The 27,581-nt window shown below is 44.1% G+C and overlaps 1 protein-coding gene across 2 annotated transcripts; it reads right to left on the bottom strand.

The window, feature by feature from the left end:
* Positions 1 to 4,086: 4,086 nt before the first annotated feature.
* LOC306773975 (calcipressin-1-like) lies at positions 4,087 to 15,554 on the bottom strand. Of its 2 annotated transcripts, none has more exons than XM_079263929.1 (4): positions 15,067 to 15,554; positions 5,334 to 5,507; positions 5,005 to 5,164; positions 4,087 to 4,883 (listed from the first exon to the last, which is right to left on the bottom strand). In XM_079263929.1, exons 1-4 carry the CDS (start codon positions 15,187 to 15,189, stop codon positions 4,696 to 4,698), a joined length of 645 nt encoding a protein of 214 aa, XP_079120055.1. In that variant the 5' UTR covers positions 15,190 to 15,554; the 3' UTR covers positions 4,087 to 4,695. The 2 variants fall into 2 exon arrangements, with proteins under 2 accessions (XP_079120055.1, XP_079120056.1); XM_079263930.1 differs by lacking the exon at positions 15,067 to 15,554 and adding an exon at positions 6,432 to 6,944.
* Between the last annotated feature and the right edge of the window lie 12,027 nt (positions 15,555 to 27,581).

The following is a 27,581-nucleotide window of genomic DNA, read 5'->3' as shown; positions in this document are numbered from 1 at the left end:
AAGAATGCATGGGGGGAGATGAATCAAATGAGATTTCTTTTTATCAAATGAAAAAAAAAACATTTCTGAGTTTATTCTCCAGGTTAGCATGACCATGACAGGTGACACACATCTGTCCACATGTTTCTTCTCGTGTCTTCACAAATCTGTCCAAACACCAGGTAAAAACGGTATTACAGTCCAGTCGTATGCACACAGGAACCAGACACCCTGAGGCACGTGGCAGATTCCTGTCTGAGGATAACATGCAGGGAGCATTTGCAGGAGTGGTCAAGGTATGTGGTTGACATTGGGGAAATCTGAACCAGGTCCAGTGATAAATATGTCGTTTTGCTTGGAACGTTGAGTTTAAAAGGTTCAATAAACACCTACCATTATGAATAAAAAATGACAGAAATCTGAGAGTTAAATGTTGGATTTCATGTAGAAGTTCGGAGGATCTGAAAGTTCAACAGGAGGTGGACGTCATATCTAATCTCACTTTCCTCCAGCAGAGAAGATTGTTTATGAAAAACAATTTAGAAAAGTTGGTGTTATTCTGCTGATGAAGCTGCACTGAGCTGCTGTACAGCAGGAACAGAGGTTATGTCAGTACTGCATACATCATATCAGTTTTCTGAAACCTGAGAAAGTACCATACACTGCAGCCTGGAGGTGTGGATGCCGCTGCCACACGTGACCACGGCGACACTTTCTTATGATATGTTCAGCTGCCGTAGGAAAGATTATGAATCCAAAAAGTGAAAATTAGCAGGAATTATCGGCAGAAAACCTCAGCACTAATAGTGACCTGATTCACCTGAACACATCTTAACAGTTTCACGCAGGATGGTACACACACACACACACACACATTATATATATGTATAAAAGCCAGTCAGGCCTGGCAGGCCCAAACGTGTTGTGAGGGTCTGCTGGGAACGTCTGGCTGAGTCCCCCGTCAGAGCGAGCTTCAACTCCCACCTTCAGCAGAGCTTCAAACATATCCTGAGTGAGGCGGGGGACATTGAGTCCGAATGGGCTGTGTTCCGTGCCTCTATTGTTGAGACAGCCAGCTGGAGCTGTTACCGTAAGGTCGTTGGTGCCTGTTGTGGTGATCAACCCTGTGTACAGTGGGGATGGGGAGCTGCTGTCCTCAACTTTGGACGTTGTGGGTCGGTGGAGGTAATACTTCGAAGACCTCCTCAATCCTACCAACATGTCTTCCGACGAGGAAGTAGAGATGGGGGACTCAGGGATGGACTCTCCTATCTCTGGGGCTGAAATGGCTGAGGTGGTTAAAAAGCTACTTCGCAGCAAGGCCCTAGGAGTGGATGAGATTCGCCTGGAGTTTCTTAAGTCTCTGGGTACTGTAGGGCTGGCCTGGCTGACATGTCTCTGCAGCATCGCAAGGTCATTGGGGACAGTGCCGCTGGACTGGCAGACTGGGGTGGTGGTCCCCCTGGAGGGTGTGCTCCAACTACAGGGGGATCACACTCCTCGGGCTTCCTGGAATGGTCTATTCAGGGGTCCTGGAGAGGAGGGTCTGTCGGATAGTCAAATTTCAGTGTGGTTTTTGTCCTGGTTGCAGAACAGTGGACCAGCTCTATACCCTCTTTGGGGTCCTGGAGGGGGCATGGGAGTTTGCCCAATCAGTCATTCGACCGTGTCCCTGTGGTAGATGCTTCGAGAGTATGAGATACCGAACCCCTTTGTGTGAGCTGTCTGGTCCCTGTACGACAGGTGTCAGGGCTTGGTCCATATTGCCGGTAGTAAGTCGGATTCGTTTCCAGTGAGGGTTGGACTCCGCCAAGGCTGCCCTTTATCATCGATTCTATTCATAACTTATATGGACAGAATTTCTAGGTGTAGCCGAAGTGTTGAGGGGATCCGGTTTGGTGACCTCAGGATTGGGTCTCTGCTTTTTGTGGATGAAATGGTCCTGTTGGCGTCATCTGGCTATGATCTCCAGCTCTCACTTGAACGATTCGCAGCCAAGTGTGTAGCGGTTGGGTTGAGAATCAATATCTCTAAATCTGGGACCATGGTCCTCAGCCGGAATAGGGTGGATTGCCCTCTCCGGGTCGGGAGTCAGGTCTTGCCTCAAGTGGAGGAGTTTAAATATCTTGGGGTTGTGAGATCGACAGACGGATCGGTACTGCATCTGCAGTGATGCGGACTCTGTGCCGGTGTGTTGTGGTGAAGAAGTAGCTGAACCAGTTGAGGTGGCTCGGGCATCTGGTCAGGATGCCTCCTGGATGTCTCCCTGGTGAGGTGTTCAAGGCACGTCCCTCTGGGAGGAGACCCCGGGGAAGACCCAGGACACACTGGAGGGATTATATCTCTTGGCTGGTCTGGGAATGTTATGGTGCCTGCCCTGCTGTGTGGGTGTGTCCAGTTTCCCAGCAACGGAATCCTCACCTGATTCTCATCAGGCAATCAGCGGCAGCAGGATAAAAGACCAGCTCAGTCATCCAGCCATCGCCAGATTGTAATTCACCTCGAGGTAACAGCTCTTGGCCAAATCTGCAAAATCATCTGACTTGCCTTTTTGCCAATCTAACCTATTTTTGTCTGCTCTCCTGATCAGAGGATCATGCCTGCCCGCTTCACTGCCTGTTTGCCTGCCTGCCAACCTGCTAACTACCTCCTCAACACAGAAAACCAATAAATCCAAATCAGAATCTTGATCCGTGTCCGCGTTTGGATCCTAGGAGAACACTCAAACATAACAGGGAACGCCTCGGGATCCCCCCTCAGAGTTGGAAAATGTGGCTGGGTAGAGGGAAGTCTGGGTTTCCCTGCTTAGCTGTCCCTGTGACTCGACCTCGGATAAGCACCAGAGAATGGATGGATGAATGGACAATCTGACAGACTGTTTCTTGACATTTGGAAGGGTTTAAAGCCCATTAGCCCTCCCATCTCAAGTCAAGGTTAAAAGTTTAGTCAGAACCCTTTATTAGTCTGACGGCGGTCTTCATCTTGTTATTGTGAACATCTTCCCACATCTGCAGCTGTTTTAATAAAACTTTCTTAGACAAAGACCTGTTTTGGTGATCATTTAAAGTCAAATTTCCATGACACGTTTTCTTCGTTTGCTTTTATTTGTGCTGATTTCCTCACAAAACCAACTCCACCACAGCTGCTTTTAGCATCAAAAAAGGGGGGTGGAAGGGAGAGGGAGGGTTGGGGGGGCAGGAGGGAATGGAGATTGGAGGGTTGGGGATTTAGGCCTTGTTTGGGATAGGGAGGGTCATGGGGAGCGGTTGGTGGGGGGTTGGGGGGTTGGGCTACGAACATGGTGGTTTAGCTTCGGGCTGGCTGGGCCCACTGGGTCTTGGTTGGGGCTTTGCCCGGGGGGGGTACAGGTGGTCTTGGGACCTGTGGGATGCTGGCTCTCCATTAAGCCCGCGCTTCTGTGCCCCTGCCTCGTCACGCCGGGGGGCTTCCTCTGCTCTGGGCTCAGCAGCTTCCACTGCTTTGGCTCCCTAGACTCTGTGTTTGGTGGGCCTGCTGGGCCCTGGGCTCCTCCCCTACGTCTTAGGTCGTGGTCACGCTCCCATTTCAAGCACTCAGATGATCTTTGATTGCATGATCACAGGTTGAACACTCACACATGCACGCCCACAAAGCACTCATCTTCCCATCTGTTTCCTACTAAATGTTGCTGATGACTCTGCGGGTGCGTTTGATAACAGTAAGTATTGTAATTGTTATCTTTTTTCTTTTTGCATATCGTCATTATGACGCTGACACACTTCTTAGTGCAGTACTGTAGTTTATAATATTTTGTGAATACTGTGATTTTAGCAGCTTAGGCACACTTTTCTCTCTCTTCCCCTGCCAGAACTGCTATATCAAGACTGATGATTACAATGCCTGGGAAACCTCAATATCATCAAATCCTTTGCCTGTGATTCCACCTTATTGATTAATGAGACAATCATCAGTATAATCACCTAAAGCTCGGAGAAACCAAACCTAACTAGGCGTCTTCAGGTCTGACGTTACCCTGCTGTCTCTCCTCGGACTGGATGCGGTGACCTTATTCACCACCAGGTGATTAGCAGGCATCATTCCAATTGATCAACAGAAACAGACATGGAGCATCATGTTTATTTAAAGGTTGTCAATAACAGCAACATCATGTTTTCTACATACATTTCTGTCAGATGGTCCACACACGGCCACCATCCACAGAACAACTGCAGATCACACAGGTTCTGACCCCTGGTCATGTTCAGAGGAGATGGAGCAAGCAGCAGAACTGCTGAGCCGTGCAGCGTTCAGATGATTTGAGCAACAGCTCAAATCAGCTGAAAGCTTCCATCTGTCCAAGCATCAAATCCTGCAGAATTTGAGTTCATGTTTCCTTCTGTTCACCCTCCGAATTCCCAAACAGAACCAGAATCTGAGCAAAACTAAAGATCCCGAGTCCAAAGAAAGAACCAAAACATTTACAGAGTCCATGCTTCCTTCAGTCTTATGTCTAAACACCACACCAAGAAGTTTCTGTTTCCCGCCTTTCCCACGGCAGTGAAGGCAGCACTCAGCAGCATGTGTTTTATTAATTATTTTTTTAAACGTTATTTTTTACTCTGCCTACGCGACACTGCCGTGCCTTCGGGCGCCTCTTCAAAGTCCAAAAACCACCTGAGAGCTCTCTGAACTCCCGATAGGAATAAATGTTACAGTCCAGGCTCCGCCTCCTCATCCTCACTGCTCCACCCCTCCAGGGACGTAGTCGGGACGACGAGTCTGGATGATCTTTGGCCGCGAGGGGCGGGGCTTATCATCCTGGTCGCTGTCGTCGGGAGCAGAGCTGTCGCCATGTTCATCTTCACATACATGGACGACCACGCTGGGTGTGGTGGGCGTGGCCGTGTGGAGCTCATACTTATCTCCTAGGAGACACACGGACAAGAGTCACAGCACACATACAGACATCTGGTCCACAGTCCCACCATGAAGAACTTCAATTCCAGACAGCTTCCATAGAGACCAGTGATCCAATGGGATACACACCTGGTCCCAGTTTGGAGATGGCACACAGCAGGTCATAGTTGATGACTGGCGTGGCATCCTGAGACTGCGCCCAGCCAACTGGTGGAGACGCAGGGGGGGAGATCAGGAACTGCTTCTCAGGCTTGGGGGGCTCCAGGCGAGGACTGCCAATGTGGACAGACTGCAGGACAGCAGAAGAAGAAGAGGACAAAGAAGTCTTATTCAGTGCTGACCAGAGAACTGAAGTTTTTACCAAATGGCTTCATCCTAGTACAAAACCGGTGATCAGGTGATCTACGACCACTGTTCCCCATGAAGCCGTTAACATGCACCATGAAGCGGCTGGTCACCTGAGCAAAGTAGAGCCTCATCTCTTTGCCGTTGAAGTCTGTTTTGTGCAGTCTGAGTCGGGCCTCGGCTGCAGCCAGAGCATCACTGAAGCTGATCCTGACCCGCCGGAAAGACCTGAAGTACTGGAACTGGACCTCCGGGTCGAAGGACCGGAACAAGGACTCGAAGCTAGCCTGCAGGAACACAACGGGAAGATTTACTTTCAGCAAAACACACACACACAAAACTGAGATGATGGGGCAGTGTTCAGCAGGATGGGCTTATGTACAACCATCAAAAGCAACAAAGAAGAAGACGTAATGACGCATTTAAAGACCCCACAGACCACCACCGTCTACTGCAGCCTTTTGCATTTGACAGAATGAATATCATCATGATCTCTTTCACCATTGCCTTGTTTGCTGTTGTCTGAAACCAAAGTCAGCACTCATAGGCTGAACTCTACACCGCCCTCTAGTGGATGAATTACTAAACAAACATGCCAGCATAAAGGACACACAGAAAGACGAGGGCAGCCAACATTTGAAATGGACGTTGGACTTTGTGCACATAAAGAGCACAAATAACCCTTTAATGTCCTTCTGGAGCCTCCGTAAACGACCTTTTATTAAACAAAGATGGAAACTAATGAGGCAAATCCTGCAGCGTTTCCTCCTCTTCCTCTGAACCTGTTACCTTCATCTTTGACTCCTGATAACTGTGAGGAAGAGGAGCTCATGGAATGCTGAACACACGCTTTGTTACAGGGTCATATACATGTCCTGCACACACACACATAATGAATGCTGTAATTCTTGTCGGGCCGGTGTGAACACATCAAGACTGACTTCCCTCGAGGATGATGATGTCAGAAATCACTTCCTGTCTAACAGCTGATCTCTCCTTTGCAAACATCTGATCATCTTTCTGCAAGTTATGGTCCTTTTACTGACAGGAAGTGAGGCCACAGAGATTCAGAAGGACAGCGGCCGAATGACTCGAGGACCAATCAGATGGTCCCATCACACGTCCGGAGATGGACTTGAAACCCGAAGGTGAACTCCAAGAGTCAACTGCATCAACACATCTGAAGAGGATGTAGGAGACCTCTGTCTTACCTGCGCCTCAGGTCGGTGGAACAATTCCTGGTTCGTCACCGAGGCAACCAGGCAGAAGCGGTTACACTTGGTAGTTTTGATGTGCATGATGGGTAGTCCGGGAAGCCGGAACCTCTTCCACTTGACAGGTGAGGTCAGGGCCCGACGGGGAGCTGAGACCGGCTTCAACGTTGCCAAGGGTGCTGGGGGTGAAGAAGAGGAAGGGGGGAGTCGGAGCAGCGTTGCCTTCCCCAGGGTGACAGACAGGCAGAAGTAGCAGAAAGGGTCAGGTATATTTCCTGGATCTCAGAGCTGGTCCTCCTCTGTCCTCAGGGAAAGACTCTTGACCCACATTTCAAGGTTACAGATCTTCAATCCAGAAAATTTTCCTCTGGTTTCAGCCTTCAGTCGAGGCTCTTTCTGGCGATTCAGCTACAAACTGGAGGAATTTTCCAGAGAATTGGGTGTGGAGAGCTGGAAATGTCATTCAGCTCTCTCTCCTTCTCTCTCTCTCTCTCTCGGTTTGTCTCTCGCCCTGCTCCACAGCCACTTAAATGAGCTCCTGCCAGCTGATGACGCACTACCCACAATCCCCTCCTCCTCTCTGCTCTTCCTGCTCCCATTCATCCATTCTTGCAGTGCAGACCAATCAGACGAGGAGAAGGAGGAGGAACGGCAGGTTCTCCTCCTCCTGACAGATACCGACCATCACTGACGAATCACACAGAAACAATGTGTGTGTGTGTGTGTGTTGTGTGGAAAATAATGACTTCATCAGCATAAAGTCAACTGACGTTAATCTGAGCTGTGATTAAACAGAAATTCTGTTTAAGGAAAATACGAGACATTTCTCCTGATGCAGACGTGTCACCTGACACGAGGAAAACAGGGGGAACAAAGGAGTGGTGGAAAGACAGCAGAGGTTGGAAGAATGCAAGATGGACACATGTAGGGATAAGGAGACGGAGGAGGGAGGAGGTGCTCATGGAAACTATGCTCTTTGATAACATACTTTATGAGGTATTAATAGCAGAGAGCTGCAAGTGGAGGGAGGTGTGTGTGTGTGTGTGAGTGTGTGTAGCTGGAAAAAGACCATCAGGCCATGCATGCGCACCTCTGACTGTGAGTCTGTAAGAAGGGCAGTGGGGTAAATACGCTGTTTTCCCTTTACAGTGTCAAATATTTCCAGAAACCAGAACACAGATCTGGAAATATCAGATGTGTTTCAGCAACTTGTTCAGCTTTATCAGTGTGTGTGTGTGTGTGTGTGTGTGTGTGTGTGTGTTTAGGTTAAGCTTCCTCACACATCTCCAAAAGGGTTTCAGAGAGGCAACATTTCAAACAGGATTTTGAACAAGACACATTTCTAGGATTCAAAATAGGAAGCGTTCCCGCTTCGGGTTTACTACGGGAAGCGTTCCCCGCTTCGGGTTTACTACGGGAAGCGTTCCCCGCTTCGGGTTTACTACGGGAAGCGTTCCCCGCTTCGGGTTTACTACGGGAAGCGTTCCCCGCTTCGGGTTTACTACGGGAAGCGTTCCCCGCTTCGGGTTTACTACGGGAAGCGTTCCCCGCTTCGGGTTTACTACGGGAAGCGTTCCCTCTTCGGGTTTACTACGGGAAGCGTTCCCTCTTCGGGTTTACTACGGGAAGCGTTCCCTCTTCGGGTTTACTACGGGAAGCGTTCCCTCTTCGGGTTTACTACGGGAAGCGTTCCCTCTTCGGGTTTACTACGGGAAGCGTTCCCTCTTCGGGTTTACTACGGGAAGCGTTCCCTCTTCGGGTTTACTACGGGAAGCGTTCCCTCTTCGGGTTTACTACGGGAAGCGTTCCCTCTTCGGGTTTACTACGGGAAGCGTTCCCTCTTCGGGTTTACTACGGGAAGCGTTCCCTCTTCGGGTTTACTACGGGAAGCGTTCCCTCTTCGGGTTTAGTACGGGAAGCGTTCCCTCTTCGGGTTTAGTACGGGAAGCGTTCCCTCTTCGGGTTTAGTACGGGAAGCGTTCCCTCTTCGGGTTTAGTACGGGAAGCGTTCCCTCTTCGGGTTTAGTACGGGAAGCGTTCCCTCTTCGGGTTTAGTACGGGAAGCGTTCCCTCTTCGGGTTTAGTACGGGAAGCGTTCCCTCTTCGGGTTTACTACGGGAAGCGTTCCCTCTTCGGGTTTACTACGGGAAGCGTTCCCTCTTCGGGTTTAGTACGGGAAGCGTTCCCTCTTCGGGTTTAGTACGGGAAGCGTTCCCTCTTCGGGTTTAGTACGGGAAGCGTTCCCTCTTCGGGTTTAGTACGGGAAGCGTTCCCTCTTCGGGTTTACTACGGGAAGCGTTCCTGCTTCGGGTTTACTACGGGAAGCGTTCCCTCTTCGGGTTTAGTACGGGAAGCGTTCCCGCTTCGGGTTTAGTACGGGAAGCGTTCCCTCTTCAGGTTTAGTACGGGAAGCAACACTGATCGTCTTACTTCTTCACATCACATTTCTGAGCCATGTTTCATTTAGCAAATGAAATAATTAGAAAACATCGCCATAGTCCTGACGGGACTCCTGCTTCCATTCCAGCTCTGTCCCAACTGCAATGTTGGTTTTAGCCCTGACAGAAAAATCAGAACCAATCTGATCTTTGAAAAGATGCTGCTGGGTTGGAGAACATAGCTGGAAATGAGCCCATCGTAAACTGTTTAACGAACACCTCTACACACCGAGGAGCAGCTGAGTGCACATATAAACAACCACAAAGATGAACTTTGTCCTGTGTGTGTTCATGGAAAATGTGTGCATGTGGAAAATAAAGTGTTATGTTGTTGAGGTGATGCTCTCATGTTGCGTGCTGCTTGTTTACATTAAACATTACAGTGTGTGTGTTCAGCCTGCAGGGTCATGTGAGTGTTAACCAGGCTTGAACTTTTTCCATCCTCATGTTCTTGGTTCATCTTCTCTTTTTTTTTTCCCCATTCGCTCACAAGACAGACAGCCAAACAACACACACACACACACACACAGGCAGACACAGTGGTGAATTGGCTGCTGTGATTTTTATTCCCTGGTTTTCTTAAGTGCAACTTCCACGGCCCCTTTTGGAAGTGGACTTTTGATTTTTTTACTGTGAACTGACTTGTCATCTATTTAACCAAATTTAAAGCCATTCTCCAGAACTTTCCCATTTTGACAGCTAAGTGGCATCTATCATCACATTCCTGGAGCTGCTGTTGCCCAGCAGCGCCCTGTTTCTGTTTCCCTCCCGGTCGATCACTTTACGGTACCATGTCACATGGTCACAGCTGGATAGAAACACACTAGATGTTCTGGATGCGTACTGTAGCTGATTCCCCAAAGAAATCCAAGAGAACACTATCGAAGGACAAGACAAAAAAAAATAAAAGAGGAAGAAAGGAAAAGAAGGATTAAGAGATAAAACTAGTCAATGGGGGGACTGACTTTTATTGACTGGAAAGATCCCGGAGAAGAGACAGAATAAAAGATAGATGTTAAAGTAATTATCTTAAGGGACACCCAACTAAGAAAATCTGAATTCATCATTTCCAGTCAGGAGTGTTTCAAAATACTTGAAAATTGGAGGCCTGGAGGATGGATTTTGGACACTCCTAACCTAGATTAAAACAGTATTCATACAATCTGTGCGTCAGATTGTATATAATGCATCCAAAGAAAAATACTAAATGGTCTGTAAGACAGCAATAAAAATAAGCACAATCAAACAGTAAAAATATCAAATAAAAACTGTGTTTGCATGATGAAAACTGACATATGCTCCTCAACCAGGGCCGTGTCGTGGGAGGATAAAATCAGTTCTGGATACATCTACACAGAGACGGGAATGACTTTATTTTGAAAAGGTTTCCTGTAAAGACACAAGTCTTCAACACAAAACTAGTTAAAAAGAAACTGTAGAAGATCTGCCAGGCGTGGAAGTGGTGCTGTATCTGCACATGCTGATACTACAAAATAATTATAATATAATTATAATACATATTAGAGCTTTGACAATATGCTTTGTGCCCATTTGATTTGATTGCGATTTTTTTGGGTGTCGATTTCATTTAAATTGCGATTCTCACGATCCTTCGATATTCCTTATTTTTGCAGACTAAAAACCATTTTTAAAAAAAAGGTAAAAAAAAAAAAAAAAATGTTTTTGCTCGTCATGTTTCCTAATTTCAGTTAGGAAAAAACAACACAGCAGGCAGGCCATCATTCTGCTGCTATAATGCCCAAGAAGACAAGTAAAAAGATCAATAAAACCAATAAAAATTACAAAAACTTCATAATAGATTTGTAGTTATTTAAAAAAATCTATTTTAAAATTGTAAAGCAAAAAATCCCGATTTTTTTTTCTTTGATTTCAATTCGATTTCCCATCCCTAGTATAAATATTTATAAAGGATTGTTCCCAGTGTTCCCACAAGGTGGACTGGTGGCATACTGTGCTGACAGAGGGGTCTACTAGAGTCTAGACAAGACCGTGTGGAAAAAGCAGTCTTCGGCAGCCAATGAGAAAGAGAAGAAAGAAAATCAACTAAAATCAGAAATCCGGTTTGGTTTGAATAAAATCTGAGATTTTGTTTTTTGGCCGACCTCCAACTTTTAGTCTGGATCACGGAAAGCCTCGAAGCAGCTGCTTTATTTTCTGTCTACTTCACAAAATGCATCATATGACCCAACAATCAGTGTATGATCAGAAATCTGTGACCTCTCTGAGTGTCTTTATCTTGTTTGTTGACATTTTCTGTGAAATCCCAGCTTCCTGATCTTTTGCTCCCTTAACTCTCACTCAAAACAAACGCTCACATTTTGTCTGTCTTGCTTTTCATCGGGGCGGCTGGAAAGTTTCAGAGGAACGTTTCTGATTCATCCATCTGTTCATGTTTAACAGAGATAAAACCAAGCAAGACTCCAGGAAGTGATCATATTTAATCTGAACTGGAATCTGTTGGAAAGTGTTCAGGATTGATTATTTCACATCTCCATGATCTCATGCCAACGCCGACTGAGTCCTACTGGAAAAATCCATGAGATGCTCCTGATTCTTCTGCCCTACATCCGCTCTTTAGTAAAATCTGAGTCCTTGTGTTTTCTGACATGTTGGACCTGTCCACTTAAAGACAAGCAAAAGAACCAATGTGGTGCATGAAACAGTTCCATCCTGTTGGGACTGGTGGGACTCTGGTACCAGCATCTGAGCCCTATGAAGAGTTTTGGTGCAAACCAGGCCTGACTATACCAGAAGCACCCCTAAACCAGAGCTGCCAAGAAAAGAAAAGATCTGAATTTAGAATAAAATGGTTGGTACCAAATGTTCTGTGCTGAAGAGACTGCAGAGAGAAAGAGAGAGAGAGAGAGAGAGAGAGAGAGACAAAAACCAGGCAGCAGGAATCAGACTGACTAAAATCAGGCTGCAGATGTCAGGCAACAGACACCAGCAGGAAGCAAGAACCAGTCTGTAGATACCAGAGGACAGCAGACATCAAAATGCAGAACTTTCAGAAATAAAGGAGACAGTTTAGAGATCAACTCTGAACATTAAACCCTTAATATATATAGTTTCTGAAAGAAGGGCTGTATGGTGGTGTAATGATGCAAGGCGGCCTCACATGAAGAAGGTCGCTGGTTTCTGGTTTGAATGGTCACTAAATTCTCCTAGGGATGAGCGAGACCATGAGTGGTTGCCTATCGCTCTGCGCTACGTCCAGTGGTTAAAAGTGAAGCCTATGCGGAAGTGCATAAAACTGCAGTTCCCCCTTCATCCACTAGGGGCTGCAAAACAGAGCAAATCCCCATAGACTCCCATGTTAAAAAGGCCAACTTCACAGCAGAAATAAACATGTTTACAGCCTGGTTCAAAAACCCGTTTTAGGTTTAATAGGTCAGGTTTACCTTCATGACAACTGTGGGGGGAGTGAATTTTTTTCTCTTTTTTTTTTTTTTTTTTTTTGTCTTGTCCAGCATTTAGGCAGCAGAATGATGGTCTGGATGTTCTGCTGAGCAAATTTTCTCTGCCAAGGGAAGCTTCATAGATATAATGATCCCCTTGACTTTCTGAATTTTTATTTTATTTCTATATTTATTTTGTATTGTTGTTTGAATTGTAGAGTTTGTACTGCTGGACCGGAGAGGACAGACAAAAGACAGAAAGAGAAAGGAGAGAAAACACCTCATAAGAAAAGTGAAAGAGATAAAGGGAGAGAAAAGGGAGAGAAAAAAAAACTAAAAAACTAAAAAATAACCCAAACAAAAAGTAAAAAACAACCTACAGATGTATACATATACACACATACATACACACATATACACACACACACACACACACACACACACACACACATACGTACAAACTTATACGCACTCGCCAGTATTAACACATATACATACACATACAAGCCAACTTTAGATCATAGTAACTAAACTATGAATCTAAAAAGTTAAATATAAATGAGAAACAAACAGAAATGAGAAAACTAGCTGCTGTTAGTGAATAAAACTGCGTGACGACTCGGTGACTGTGTCACATGCAGAACATGCAGAGTGGAACGTGTTCCGGAAAAGGTGATCATGCCAGTGTGACCCTTCCCACACAAAGGCAAGAGGCACGCCAGGAGTACCCCCGAGACCAGGGCCATCGGCAGCCATCCCCAGGCGCAGACCCCAACCGCCCCACCCCGGAGCCAGCCATGCACCGACCCAGGAGGAGGCAGAGGGGGGGTCCCAGCCAGAGTCCCCCGCAGTCAGGGGGAACAGGCCCCAGCAGGCCCGGACCAGCGAGGACCGGCCCCGCCGGGCACCGGCCACCCAGGGCAGACAGAGCGCGGGCCCCACGGCCCCAAGAGCCCAGAAGCAACCCCCCACCCCCGCAGGCAGAGGGCCCAGCCCACACCGACGGAGAGCCGGGATCCCCAGACCGCCACCGAGCGGCAGCCAGGCCGCACCCCAGTGCACCAGCAGCGCTCCCCGAACACCAAGACCCCCCCATGCACGCACCCACGCACACACACAAGCACAAACACGCACACACTCACACACACACAAACGCATCCACACTTCCTCCTTAAACACACCCTATCCACCCATTCTCTGACACACACTCAAACTCACACTCTCCTACCCCCGTTCTTTATACACACACACCCCCTCACACACACACATCCCTGCTCCCTCTATAAACACCCATTCTTCCATACACGCATACCCCACTCTACACACACACACACACACCTCCCTACACCCCTCTATCCACATTCACACTCCTCATTGTACACCCACCCCATCACTCCCCCGTATCACCAACATAACCCCACATACACACCCCCACCCATCTGCATACACCCCCCCTTCCTCCTATCCCTGCACCCACCCACTTTCCTAAATTCTTTCACCCTGATTCATCCCCTTACTCCCTCTACTCTAACATTCATTCACCACTTCATACATTGGTTCATACACGCCCTCACCTTTCTTTCCCAACGTGTCCCCTGTGAGATACCCCCGGGGGAGCAGGGGATAGGAGGGCCCCGATCAGGGCCCCACAACTACCCCCCACCCCTGTCAATGCCCCCCCACCACCCCACACATGCACCCGATCCAGCACCACCCAGGGCCAGCAGCAGTCGTGTGAATTTTTTTCTAACTCGCCCGTTTTAAAGTAATTTAATCTCCGAGTTCAGCACATTTAGGGGTGTGTCCTTTTGATTGACAGGTATCTGATCTCCCGCTTCAAGTCTGAAGAACGTAGAACAACTGCGGTTTTTAGCCGGTTAACAAGGTGACTTAGCTTTAGCCCGCTTACCTCCGTTAGCTGGTTAGCTCCTGTTATCTCCGGGTTAGCTCGGTTAGCTTTTAGCTACAGAAAGCTCGGAGTTCACTCGATGTCAATCATCCAACATGATGCTCACAGCCCCCCTCTCAGCTCCACCTCTTTGTCCATATTTATATTTTACGGGCAAGACGCCCCTGCCAAGATGGCGATGGTAGGAACGCCCACCGAGCTTCAATTCAGCTCTTCAGTAACCTACGGGTGACGTCACGGAGGCTCCGCCCATCTCTTTATAGGCAGTCTATGGCGCTGGCCCAGTAACAGACTGGCGACCTGTCCAGGAGGCACCCTGCCTCTCGCCTCTTAGCTACAGGACGTGCTGCTGTACATCACATGATCAGAGAAAGCAGAATAACTAGATCCTCATGACAAACTGAGCTTCTAGTCTCCATCTTCACTGTCTTTCCAAACCAGACAGAGTCTGATGACTTCTTCCAGATGCTTGGACTTCAGACTGATGCAGTCACATGACCCACCGGCCCAGACCAAGAAATAGATGAGCTGTTACTTCATTTAGTGCTGCTCCTCTACAGGAAGCCGGAACACTTCTGAACATGAATTCCTCCATCATCAGTAGGGAAAACAAGTACAATAAAATAATAATAATAATAATAATAATAATATTGTACCAGACGCATACCTTTATGTTGCTCATACAGTGCATCATCTGCAGATAAACTGTACCAGAACCATCCTTAAACCAGAAGAAAGCCAGGAAGTCAGACCTTCCGAGACCAAAAACTAAACCGATCCAGGTCCAGATCTGGGCCACAAGAACGCACCACCTCCAGCGTTTACAAACATCTACAAGACAGACAGATCTCAGGGGGTTCAGATACCTTCAGACTGCTGTCGTCGAACAGATCCTCCGGGACTTTGCAGGCGATCAGCGCGTTGGGCAGGTCGGTGAACTGGACGTCCACCGCGGCCGCCTCCTCCCCGCCGGTCCCCGCCTGCTGCATCTCCACTGGCCGCTTCCTGAAACAAGCAGCCGCATGAACAGAGACGACCTCCTGGGTTCTGATGGTACTCACCAACAGAGATGGAGGAGTTATTTCATGCTAAGCTGGGTTAAAGAGCTCCGTGGTTCCGTCCAAACAGCCGGCTAAGAGCTACAAAGCTGCTCTAAGCTGCGAACAGCTGCTGCGGACAGGTGGAGCCGGAAACAGCTGACCCGGCCTCCAACTGCTCCACTTCTTACTGCTCCAACACCACATCCAGCTTCTCAATGTTATCCGTATCAATGTCTCTTTAAAGGCAACAGAACCACGGTTCCGGTCGTAGACTGTTCGGTTCCGCTGGACGAGTTTCTTTTTCTAACCTTTATTTAACCAAACAACCACAAACGGAAATGACGTAATCAGGGCAGGATGCGGAAGTGAAATTCAAACAAAGCCTTTATATCATAGACATACACATACATAGACGTTTTTTTTTGTTTTTGTTTTTTTTTTTAAATTAAGTTTTTTCAAAAAGTTATTTCATGGGTTAGTTCATACAAACAGTATAATACAAGGGGAATCAACCAGTGATGTAGTTATATAGTTTGCACAGAGTTTTAGTATGTTTTAGGTTAGTACAGTTCAATTTTTGGATCACAGAAAATAAGTACATAGATGAAATTTTTGGAGAGAAAAAGAGGGTGTTTCATTTTATGTATGGGAAACTTTGCTAAAATAATCAGCAAATTGATGATATATGACTCATTTTTGGTGGAAAATTTCTAAAAATGAGTAGCAGGTAAGACTCGTTTAAAAGGAAATCCTTACCCAAATGTTTCTTAAGATCTAATTGAAAGTCAGACCAAAAATTAGATACATGCACACATTGAAAGAAAAAGTGTTCTATGGTTTCAGATTCATTTTTGGCAAAAGTTGCATTTATCATTTAAACCAGGTATGGATCACACTGCCTATGTGAGCTGACGTCTCATCGCGCCGCCATCTTGAATGGGTCTCCAATGCATTTATTTATAAGGTGTAGGTCCAACCACAACAATAACTTCACCAATTTTACCGGATTTTTTTCACAGTTTGGTTTTTTACAAAGGACTGAGATGTTATGATACATATCATTGTAAAATATTAAAAATAACATACTTTTATGCTAAAATATTTTTTTTGTATATTATTTAATAAGACATAAGGTAGCTACAATATGACAAAATGTTTAAATGAATGTTTTACTAACATGTTTGATTGTTAATTGATGCATTTGGATTTGTCTGTCTATTTTTATCCGGTCAAATGAATTATTATTCAACCTTGTGAAATGTGATTCCACATGATCTGCTTTCAATATTTCGCCGGTTATTGTAACCATATGCTGAACAAAATACAGGAATAGTTGCTAGCTTTCTTTTAACTATGGTTGAGTCTTTCCTTTATTTATTTACATTTATTAATTCATCAACATAGAGATACAGTTTTACAAAGTCTGAAAATAAAGTATCAAAACTTTGCAATTTATAAGTTACCGAGAAAAACACTCTGGGTAACTGACAGTGTTCCTGGATCCAAACAGTGATCTGGATCACCACCAAAATTAAATCAGTTCTTCCTTTTCACATTTCCAACTAGTCTCGAAACTTTCATGAAAATCCGTCCATAACTTTTTAAGTTATCTCGAACACAAACAGACAAACAGATAAAGCCGGTAAAAAAATAACCTCCTTGGCGGAGGTAATCATGCTACCATGTAAAACTTTCTTTGTGAAACATCAATATCATATTTTTCCTTAAACACCTCATAGGGGTAAAATTTATCATTTGTATTTAGTAGATTATTCACTGTGTTAACATTATTTATAAACCAGTTATGTAGAAAAGTGTTTTGATTGTGTGTTATATAGACGAGTTGTTCCACAAAAAACAGCTTTGTGGGGAAACTACGTTGATTCTGCAGCAAGACTCAAAAGCGGAGACCCATCCAATATGGCGGCGATGCTGGTTCGCTCTCCAGCGCTCAATGGGGCATTTATGTATAAATGATGTCTATGCTTTATATGAACAAGACACATCACAAAATAATGAACGATGTTTATCCGTCCAAATAACTATTTCAGGTACAATTTAAAATTCAAGAAAAGGTCTATACATTTTGTGAAAAAGATATTGACAGTACTGATCATCTATTTTTCTTTTGTGCTGTAGTATAATTTTTCTGGTCCAAGTTACAAAATTGGTTAAATTGTATTTTTACATTGTCTCCAATATCTATCAATAGAAATTCCATTATATTTGGTATGCTGATTAAATAAGAAAGGCAAACACTGTATAAATCTCTTTTTATGTTTAGCCAAATTTTTTATTCACAAATGTAAAGTTCAGAAATGCTCCCCTAATTTGATCTTTTTTTAATAATGCGATGGATTGGCGAGCTGTCCAGGGTGTACCCTGCCTGTCGCCCAAAGCTAGCTGGGATAGGCTCCATCTTCCCCGCGACCCTGAATTGGATTAAGCGGTTCAGAAAATGAATGAATAATTTGATCTTTTTTAAGAATGAGCTCAAACTATATGTAAAATCTTTGAATTGTATGGAAAACCCCATAGCTCAAACAATGTATTCCTATTTACACGATATTCCCTTGGACTCAATGGTCTCAGACTGAAGTCTTGTTATCTTTTGCAATGTTTTGCCTCATTTTTGCACTTTTGATTAAATTTTTTTAATGTATTGCTTGAACTATTCACAATTGTTCCCTCATTTCAAATGTTACAATTGTAAAAGCACAGCCATGTTTGTTATATTGCATATATTCACTTGTATGTGAGTTATCCTTTCATTCATTCATTAATTTCCAAACCGCTTAATCCAATTCAGGGTCGCAGAGATGCTGGAGCCTATTCCAGCTGTCTTTTGGGTGAAGGCAGTGTACATCATGGACAGCTCACCAGTCCATTGCAGTATGTGAGTTATCAAAAAAAAAAAAAAAAAAAAAAAAAAAGCCTTTATATGAATAATGTATTTATTTAAAAAAAATAGGTCAATTTAAAATGCACTTACTTTTAATATGTATGAAGTTTTCATCTGCAAAATCAGTCTATTTTGTTTTTCTATTACACGTGCTTTGTGAAATAACATTGTGCTGTAATAATGTCGTTAATCAGTGTTTCATGTGTGTACTGTAATATATAGTATTGTGTTGTGATTTTGTTTTATACTTTTCTATTATTTACTTATATAATTATTATATCAACAGAATGAGAGGGTAATACATCTTTCTAACAATAAGAATTTACAAAAAAGGAAAAAGAAAATGATACATGATAAATCAATAAACATAGAACAGCATTCTCAGCCTGAATACTAGTCACTTAAATGGTCATTACTGTATTTTATTCTTTTATCTTTTTAATTCTGTGTATTTAAAAAAGTGTTTTATACATTTTTTAAAAAATATTGTTATTGATTATTATATATACTCCCCGTCTTCATCATATCTCCAATATGTTGTACTAATCTAAGGTGGGACCATAATCTAATCCAAACCTTTAAAATGCACCTCTATTACAAGCATGACAGACGTCATATATATATATATATATATATATATATATATATATATATATATATATATATATATATATATATATATATATATATATATATATGTATATATATATATATATATATATATATATATATATATATATATATATATATATATATATATATATATATATACACATTATATGTGTGTGTGTGTGTGTGTACACAATTAAAAAAAATAAAGGGAACACTAAAGTAACACATTGTAGATCTGAATGAATGAAATATTTTTATTAAATACTTTGTTCTTTCCATAGTTGAATGTGCTGACAACAAAATCACACAAAAATGATCAATGAAAACCAAATGTATCAACCCATGGAAGTCTGGATTTGGAGTTATACTCAAAATGAAAGAGGAAAAACACTACAGGCAGATCAAACTTTGATGTAATGTCCTTTAAACAAGTCAAAATGAGGCTCAGTAGTGTGTGTGGCCTCTGCATGCCTGTATGACCTCCCTACAACGCCTGGGCATGCTCCTGATGAGGCAGTGGATGTTCTCCTGAGGGATCTCCTTCCAGACCTGGACTAAAGCATCCGCCAACTCCTGGACAGTCTGTGGTGCAACTTGGCGTTGGTGGATGGAGCGAGACATGATGTCCCAGATGTGCTCAACTGGATTCAGGTCTGGGGAACGGGTGGGCCAGTCCATAACATCAATGTCATCGTGTTGCAGGAACTGCTGACACACTCCAGCCACATGAGGTCTAGCATTGTTTTGCATTAGGAGGAACCGAGGGTCAACCGCACCAGCATATGGTCCCACAAGGGGTCTGAGGATCTCATCTCGGTACCTAATGGCAGTCAGGCTACCTCTGGCGAGCACATGGAGGGCTGTGCGGCCCTCCAAAGAAATGCCACCCCACACCATTACTGGCCCACTGCCAAACTGGTCATGCTGGAGGATGTTGCAGGCAGCAGAACGTTCTCCACGGCGTCTCCAGACTGTCACGTCTGTCACATGTGCTCAGTGTGAACCTGCTTTCATATGTGAAGAGCTCAGGGCGCCAGTGGAGAATTTGCCAATCTTGGTGTTCTCTGGCAAATGCCAAACGTCCTGCACGGTGTTGGGCTGTAAGCACAACCCCCACCTGTGGACGTCGGGCCCTCATACCACCCTCATGGAGTCTGTTTCTGACTGTTTGAGCAGACACATGCACATTTGTGGCCTGCTGGAGCTCATTTTGCCTAGAGGCCTCTACACTTTTAATCCGGCCGTGCAAACTAGGATTTAGTTCTGATTACTGGTTTTGCTGTTCTGTTTTAAAATAGAATAAAAATGGAAATACTTTACTAAAAATGAATTATTTTTCTGATTCATGTCGTTCTGTTGCTAACGTCTGAAAAGCAAACACTGACCTCTTGTGGCAGACTGAAAATTCAGTCCTCATTATTTCTTTCTTCAGCTTCAGAGATGAAACAAGTTTTAGTTTTAGTGAATTAATGATTGAATTTGTGAATCAACATCTCTTTATTACAAATAAAACGAATTAATAGATAATAATTGTTTTTAAACACAGGACAAAGCAAACAGGACAAAAGCAAGGCTGAAAGTAAACCTGGTCAAATCAGACTGTGTGTTTAAGAAAGTCCCAGTGAAGTGGTGCTGGTCCCTGGGTGGCAGAGGGGTTTAAGCTTCTGGTCATGTGGAGATCAGCCTTCGTTTAATCCCTTGAGGACAGAAAGGGAGGGTGAAAGAGAGAGCGAGAGGGCAGGTTTATACTGATTTCTAACACTCAGAACTAAAAGCAGAACCCTGCAGCAAACGAGTGTGTGTGCTTCACACACCTCAATGGTGGATCATAAATCTGCTTTTTGGTTGTTTAGATCATCCACCTTTGATGATTGGAACGGGGTATCATTCATCTGGAACCTCAGACTCATTCAGGAATCATTGCACTCAGTGAAGCTTCCAGGATCTGGATCCTTTACCGACCTGAGAAATGCTGCTTTTCCTTTGACCGTTTCTGGAAACTGAGAATTTCCCCCCATCTGGACCTAAACTGGAAAAACTTTTAGCTTTAATATCTCTGCAATCCTAAACTTTCAAACATCTCTGGAACACAACTTCATAACGCCAAATCCTGAAAACCTGGACTCCCAGTAAACTTCCCCCATGGCTCAGTCAAGCACCTGCCAGAACCCTGACCTGTCCAACGGAGCCGTCATCCACAGCCCGCTGGCTGTTTGCACGGATCTGGATACCCGGGGAGTTGGAGAAGGTGATGGGGGAGTTGAGGAAGATGAGGAGGTGGAACTAGCAGAGGAGGTAGGTGAAGATGATCTGATGTTGGTTGAAGAGGAGCGATGTGAGGGTGAACATGAAGGAACGAGTGAAGATGAGACAGGTAGGATTAATGAAGGGTCTGTGCTATCAAACGGAGAAGCAAGAGAGGGTGAAACACTGGAGGAAAGTGAGGATGGATGTGTGGAAAAGGAGGATGAAGAGCAAGAGGAGGCAGATGAAAAGAAAACAGAAGAAGAAAGATCAGATGTTGATAAAGTTCTGCAGGAGACATCAGACACAAGTGAAGGGCAGGATGAAGAAAGGGGGGATGAAGAAGACAAACAGGAGGAAGAAAAAGAAATCGTGGACACACATTTGGCTCTTGGGGCTTCTGGTGCTCCTGCTAAGGAGACAGGTTGGTTGTTTCCTGAGGAAGAAGCTGGAGACAGAACATCAAGCATCTCCGTTAACACAACGATAAACGAACAAGCCAACATTGAGCTCAATCCATCTCTAACTCCACATGCTGGTCCAAAAGGAGAACCAGCTGAGACCTATGGACCATCCAAAGTAACCTCAGTCCATCCAGATGATCCAGAGATCTTCAGCTTCATGACCCAAGAGTCTGTTGATGATAGCATTACGTTGCAGAAGAACTGCCCTGAAGGTGAGGATGATGATGTTTTAAATGGACAAAGTGAAGCAAGTCAACCAGAGATGAAGAGTCTGGTAACTCCTGAAGAACATTCAGAAGGAGCTGAGGACAAGCAGCAAGAGGAAGACCAAATCCACCAGGTAGAGATGTCCACAGTGACTAACGGAGGAGAGACGAAATGCGGCAAAGGTGTCAGAGAGTCAGGTTCTGAGGAGAAACAAAGAGGACGAGATGAAGAAAAACTGGCCTCACATGATCCTCTAGAAGCAGCAATGGACCCTGTAAAAGAAGTTCCTGTAGACAAACAGACATGGGAGACTTCTGAAGAAAAGTCTGAAGAAGACCTCCGCCAGACAACAGCTCAGGTCCCATCACAAGAAAGTCAGGGAGGAGATACGGAAGAGCATCATCTGCAGTTTCTCCAACAACTGGCGACAGACTGGAGGAACATCATCACCCAGTACCCTGTGGAAGATACAGAGAGAGGAGAGGATGAAGACATGGATGGAGAAGTGGAGTTGGCAGAAGATCCTGTAACTGTCTTAGATGATGAGATTGAAGAGACAGACGAGGTGCCAGGTTCACAAATCACTGCTGCTATGGCAGCACCTTCCTGTGACGCCAAGGTTCTGAAGCTGCAAGAAGGAAAGGCCGATGCTGAGAAGAAGGAGGAAGGAAAACAAGAGCAGGAAAAGGAAGTGAAACCATCTGGAAAGGAAAAGGTGAAGGACAAAGGAAAAGATGAGTGTACAGAGTTAGAGTTGGATATAAATGGAAAAGTGAAAGGATTGAAGCAGGTCATGGAAAACGGGATTTTGTGCCAGCAGCCTCAGACTCTTGAAAAAGATGGAAGGTCAAAAGCAAAAGTGTTGTCACCCAGAAGAAAGGATAACGACTGGATTAAGAAGGAAAAACCAGAGGAAGAAACGGTAGCAGAGGTGAAGGACTGGAGAAAAGAACTCCGGCCAGTTAAAAAGGACATCTGGGAGACCGAGAGAGGAAAGAAAGAATGGGTAAGCCACGAAGCAACGGTGGAAGAGAAGGGTTCTCCGAGGAAGGAGTGGATCAAGGAGCTGAAGTCAGTCATCAAAGATGAATCCATGCCAAAGAAGAAAGATGAACGAGTGAAGAAAAAACGAGTGGTGCTGTTAGAGGATGGACACTCATACCTACCCCAGCGGGAGGAGGTGATCCCAGAGAGGAGGGAGGAGGTCAGGCTGATATCCCATCGGAAAATGGACAGCAGCTCACCTCAGGACCAAGACTACGACATCTCTCTGTTTGTGAAGGTAAGAAGCAGCTGATTCTCCACTGACAGGCGGAGTCATTGCCTTGCTGCCTTAGAGCTAGCAAAGCAGCTAAGAGACATGACACATCTTACCTGCAAGGTCTTCGTGAACAAGCTGATTGGTCTGGTAAAACAGTTAGAGTCCTTTGCAGGTAACGTGATGACATGTCAGCAGGCAGCAAGTCTTGAAGAGATGCAGAAACAGAGTTGCTCTACTACTGCTCGCATTCCCAACAGCATATCTATATGAGCTGAGCTTTTCTAGCATGACTGCTAACAAAAAACAGAGCGACTCAGGAAGAGTTGAGAATGGGCTTTTTGTGTCTCGCTTCCATCTCTGTAGGGAAAATCAGCTTTTTGCTCTACAGTCCTGTACCTTAGTTTCTGTTTTTCTGCTTCCATGATGTTCCAGATGTTTTGTACTGGTGAAAGATCTGGACTGCATGCAGACCAGTTCTCCTGTTCCACCATGCTGCTGTGATGGATACAAGATGTGGTTCAGCATTGTTTTACTGAAATCCGCAAGGTCTTCCCTGAAAGAGACGTCTGGATGGGAGCAGATGTTGCTCTAAAACCTCCATGTATTTTTCAGCATTGATGGAGCTTCACAGATGTGGAAGCTGCCCACATCTGTGAAGCAGATGTGGGCAGGGGGTTCCATTGACAATAATGGAACCCCTTAGAGAACAGCAGTGTTTCTGGATCCTGCTCACATGTGACTTCAGTAGAAAAGTTGGATAAAAGAGGGGAACAAAAGTTGCTTCTGAAACTTCATTGTTAAGATTTTTCTTTAAAATTGGTACACACTGTTGAATCCAGATGTGAGACATAAAATGGGATATTCAAGTTTTTTTTCCCTTTATCTTATTTTTTCTCTAGTTAAGCCCTTCATCCAAACTTAAACAGTTTCCACTTTTCATACAGTTTTCATACATTCTTTATGATTGGTTCACCTCTCTGACGTGTGCATACATTTAACATGCATAATACCAAAACAAACAAAAAAGTTCCTTTGAAATAATGTGCTTTAATGTGTTTATATCATGTTTCGTACATCCATGCAGCTGAAGAACAACATAATTATCTCTGGTAATGCAGGCTGTAATATAGCGTCACAGCTTCACTCAGACATGCGCTGCAACATCCATCATTCTTGCTGGAAGTCAGATCTGGCAGTGATATGCACTTTAAAGTCTGTTTATGTGTGTACACGTGTATGTGTGTGAAATCCCGCCTTGATCTACCTACCTGATCCCATTAAGACAGTGATGTCCTAATCTAGCAGCCTTTTAACCTCCATTACTTCAAACATGCAACTCTAAACTTAGTAGACGCATTAATAGAAACTCATTCACTCTCCCACACACATCTTCTTTAAGTGTGTGTGTGTGTGTTTGTTTAAAAGTGGATAAGCACTCACACATTCCTAACTGGGTTTAACTCCAACAACAATGCCCTAATATCCAAGTGTACACAGGGCCTCGGCTCATGAGACCTCACCTGAGAACAATGGTTTCCTTTGTTCCTGAGCCTGGTGGAAATATCATGGAGAGGTCCAAATGTCCCGCTGTGGTGGTGGAATATTACATCTGAGGCCGAGGAGGGTTGTGAAATCTTCCTGTCCAATCGGCCATCAAGAAGAGGCAACTGTAACAATGGTTTGAGTTGGATGATGGTTCAGGGGTGATCACTAGTGGTTCAGATTGGATCATTATTTGTTCAGGTTGGATCATTGATGGATCAGGTTGGATCACTGATGGTTCAGGTTGGATCACTGATGGTTCAGGTTGGATCATTGATGGTTCAGGTTGGATCATTGATGGTTCAGGTTTGATCATTGATGGTTCAGGTTGGATCGTTATTGGTTCAGATTGGATCATTATTGGTTCAGATTGGATCATTAATGGTTCAGATTGGATCATTAATGGTTCAGGTTGGATCATTATTTGTTCAGGTTGGATCATTGATGGTTCAGGTTGGATCATTGATGGTTCAGGTTGGATCGTTATTGGTTCAGATTGGATCATTATTGGTTCAGATTGGATCATTAATGGTTCAGATTGGATCATTAATGGTTCAGGTTGGATCATTATTTGTTCAGGTTGGATCATTGATGGTTCAGGTTGGATCATTGATGGTTCAGGTTGGATCGTTATTGGTTCAGATTGGATCATTATTGGTTCAGATTGGATCATTAATGGTTCAGATTGGATCATTAATGGTTCAGGTTGGATCATTATTTGTTCAGGTTGGATCATTGATGGTTCAGGTTGGATCATTGATGGTTTAGGTTGGATCATTAATGGTTCAGGTTGGATTATTAATAATTCAGGTTGGATCATTATTGTTTAATTTGGATCATTGATGGTTCTGATTGGATCACTGATGGTTCAGGTTGGATCATTAATTGTTTAATTTTGATCATTGATGGTTCAGGTTGGATCATTAAAGGTTCACATGGGATCAATATTGGCTCAGATTTGGTCCTTTATTGTTCAGGTTGGATCATTAATGGTTCCATTTGATTTCTTGATAGTTCAGGTTGGATCATTGATCTTCCAGTTGGTTTCTTGATGGTTCAGGTTGGATCATTGATGGTACAGTTTTTGTCCTCGATGGTTTAGGTTTAACCGCCCATGGCCCTGTGTTCGTGAAAACACAGAGTTAATCTCTACGTTCTCACTGTTTAATCAGATTAACCTGCTGTTTCAGTTCTTACCACAAACAACACACTCACATCAGAACACTGTGTTTTCATCGTCGAGGCTGCTTCAAATGTAAATTTTCACTCATTAAATTAAGTTCCATTCCTATGATCATGGTTCTGGTGTTTAGGTTCCCTGCTGAAAAGTAGAAACCAAGTTGTAGTGACTAATTTGTCCAAATTCCTGTAATTTTATTTGCCTTTTAACTTGGCCCTCACAGTTTAAGTAGATCTTTTTGTTGTTATGCATTTTTATAGATGAAGTTCTGTCTTCTGATGCTGGAACCAGTACAGCAGCAGAAACCTTCTTTTTCAGTAGGGATGCCTAACTAAGAGTCGTGGTGCTTGTTGACCATTCTTTCCTATCCTTTTCATTTGCTAACCAGTCCATTCCGCTTAGCTCCAGTGAAGATTTTACTCCCTGTTCTTCCTTTCCACTTTCACCTTGTGCCTCTCAGGATGGAGGATTGAATCAAAGAAATTAGATTCAGCCACAATAAGACAAGCTAAATAAATTTTTTTCCATGAATTGGTTTGAATATGGAATGGCACAGGGTTATAAACAGGACAGATTCTGATAATTTAATGGATTTTCTTTTAATTGGATTGTAATAAAATTACAATGACTAGAATAAAACAGAACACAAGATTTATGGTCATTTATGAGTCTTTAATTCTATTCTTTAGATATTTTGTTTCAGCTGGATGAGTCATCTGTGCTGTTGTGTTTATTCACTGGTGTATTTAGTTGTATTTTCTTCTTGTTCCCTTGAACCTGGTTCTAGGTTTCTGATGGCCACTCCTGCTTCTTGTTTAGTCACCAGTCCCACAGTTTCTGTGTTGTGTTGTTTGTCTCTGTATGAGTCTGCACAACATGCTTTTCCCTGACTTCATTTAGTATTTTTCCCCAAAAGGTTTGTGGAACATCCTATCCTCACATCATATGTAGCATAGTAAAGCACCAAAGCATCCAAGCTGTAAAACCAATGAACCACTTTTTTTTTTCTTTGAGAAAGTTTTTTATTAACAACACTCCTAGCAACACAAGGGAGCATTAAAACAAGGAGAAAAACGCATCCTATGGATGAGGCTCATTATTAGTGATTTATCCTGGGTTCATTGGGGGTTTCAGTCTCACAATATCAGACATCCTGACCGGAGGGATCCAGTCAGAGTTCATCAAGACCTGACATGCATTAGGCCACAGGTCACCTCTAATCCACTAATGCAAAGCAGAATGCAGAGTCTGTAGAGAGTGGCTAGGAGCTTGTGCAGCCTACTTTTAAAGGTCAGATGTCAAACTCTGGTCCCTTAAGGGCCACTGTTCTGCAGGTTTTAGATGTTTTCCCAGCTTAAAATGAACAGCTTTTTGTGCAGAACTTGATAAAAGGCTGCTGGAGCCATTTGATTGTATTGGAGCAGGGAAACAACTAAAATCTGTAAGACAGCAGCCCATGAGGACCAGTGTTACACATCCCTGTTCTAAGCTGTTGTGTTTCTAGCTATCATCTAGAAACCCTGGTACTTGAGCAGCTTTCTTTCAAATGCCTTCTCTAAGCAATGTCCCTGGAGAAGCAACAACTCTATATTTTTAGGCCTCTATAGAATCACAATGTCTGGTCACAAGTGTGTGTTGAAAACTTTAGTTGCTTTCCCAGATCTACTATCAGCTGGTAGTCCTATATGGTGGAGAGCGGCCATCTCTAATGTGGTCAACCTTGACATTTTTCCAAACACTTTTAAATGAAAGCCACAGAATGAAGGTCTTCCTCTACAAAGCTACATTAGTCAGGCTAGGACACGAGCAAATCAGTGAAACACTGAAACACTTGGTAAATCACCAATGATGCAAGCTCAGACACTTGGAGCTAACACGCAATGGTTCTTAAGATTAACACGAGGACTTTACAGGTGAGAGGGCTTCAAT

This window comes from Telmatherina bonti (genome assembly GCF_933228915.1).
Source record: "Telmatherina bonti genome assembly, chromosome: 24".
Classification (NCBI taxonomy): domain Eukaryota; kingdom Metazoa; phylum Chordata; class Actinopteri; order Atheriniformes; family Telmatherinidae; genus Telmatherina; species Telmatherina bonti.
Note: the sequence above shows the minus strand (reverse complement) of the source record. Positions and strands in the feature narration are given on the sequence as shown.

Coding starts and splice junctions, on each gene's coding strand:
- LOC306773975 (XM_079263929.1), bottom strand. CDS start 15,189: ATGCAGCAGGCGGGGACCGGCGGGGAGGAGGCGGCCGCGGTGGACGTC. Junction 5,508..15,066: donor TCGACGACAGCAGTCTGAAG/GTATCTGAACCC, acceptor GTGTTCCTGCAG/GCTAGCTTCGAGTCCTTGTT. Junction 5,165..5,333: donor TGAGGCTCTACTTTGCTCAG/GTGACCAGCCGC, acceptor GCTGTCCTGCAG/TCTGTCCACATTGGCAGTCC.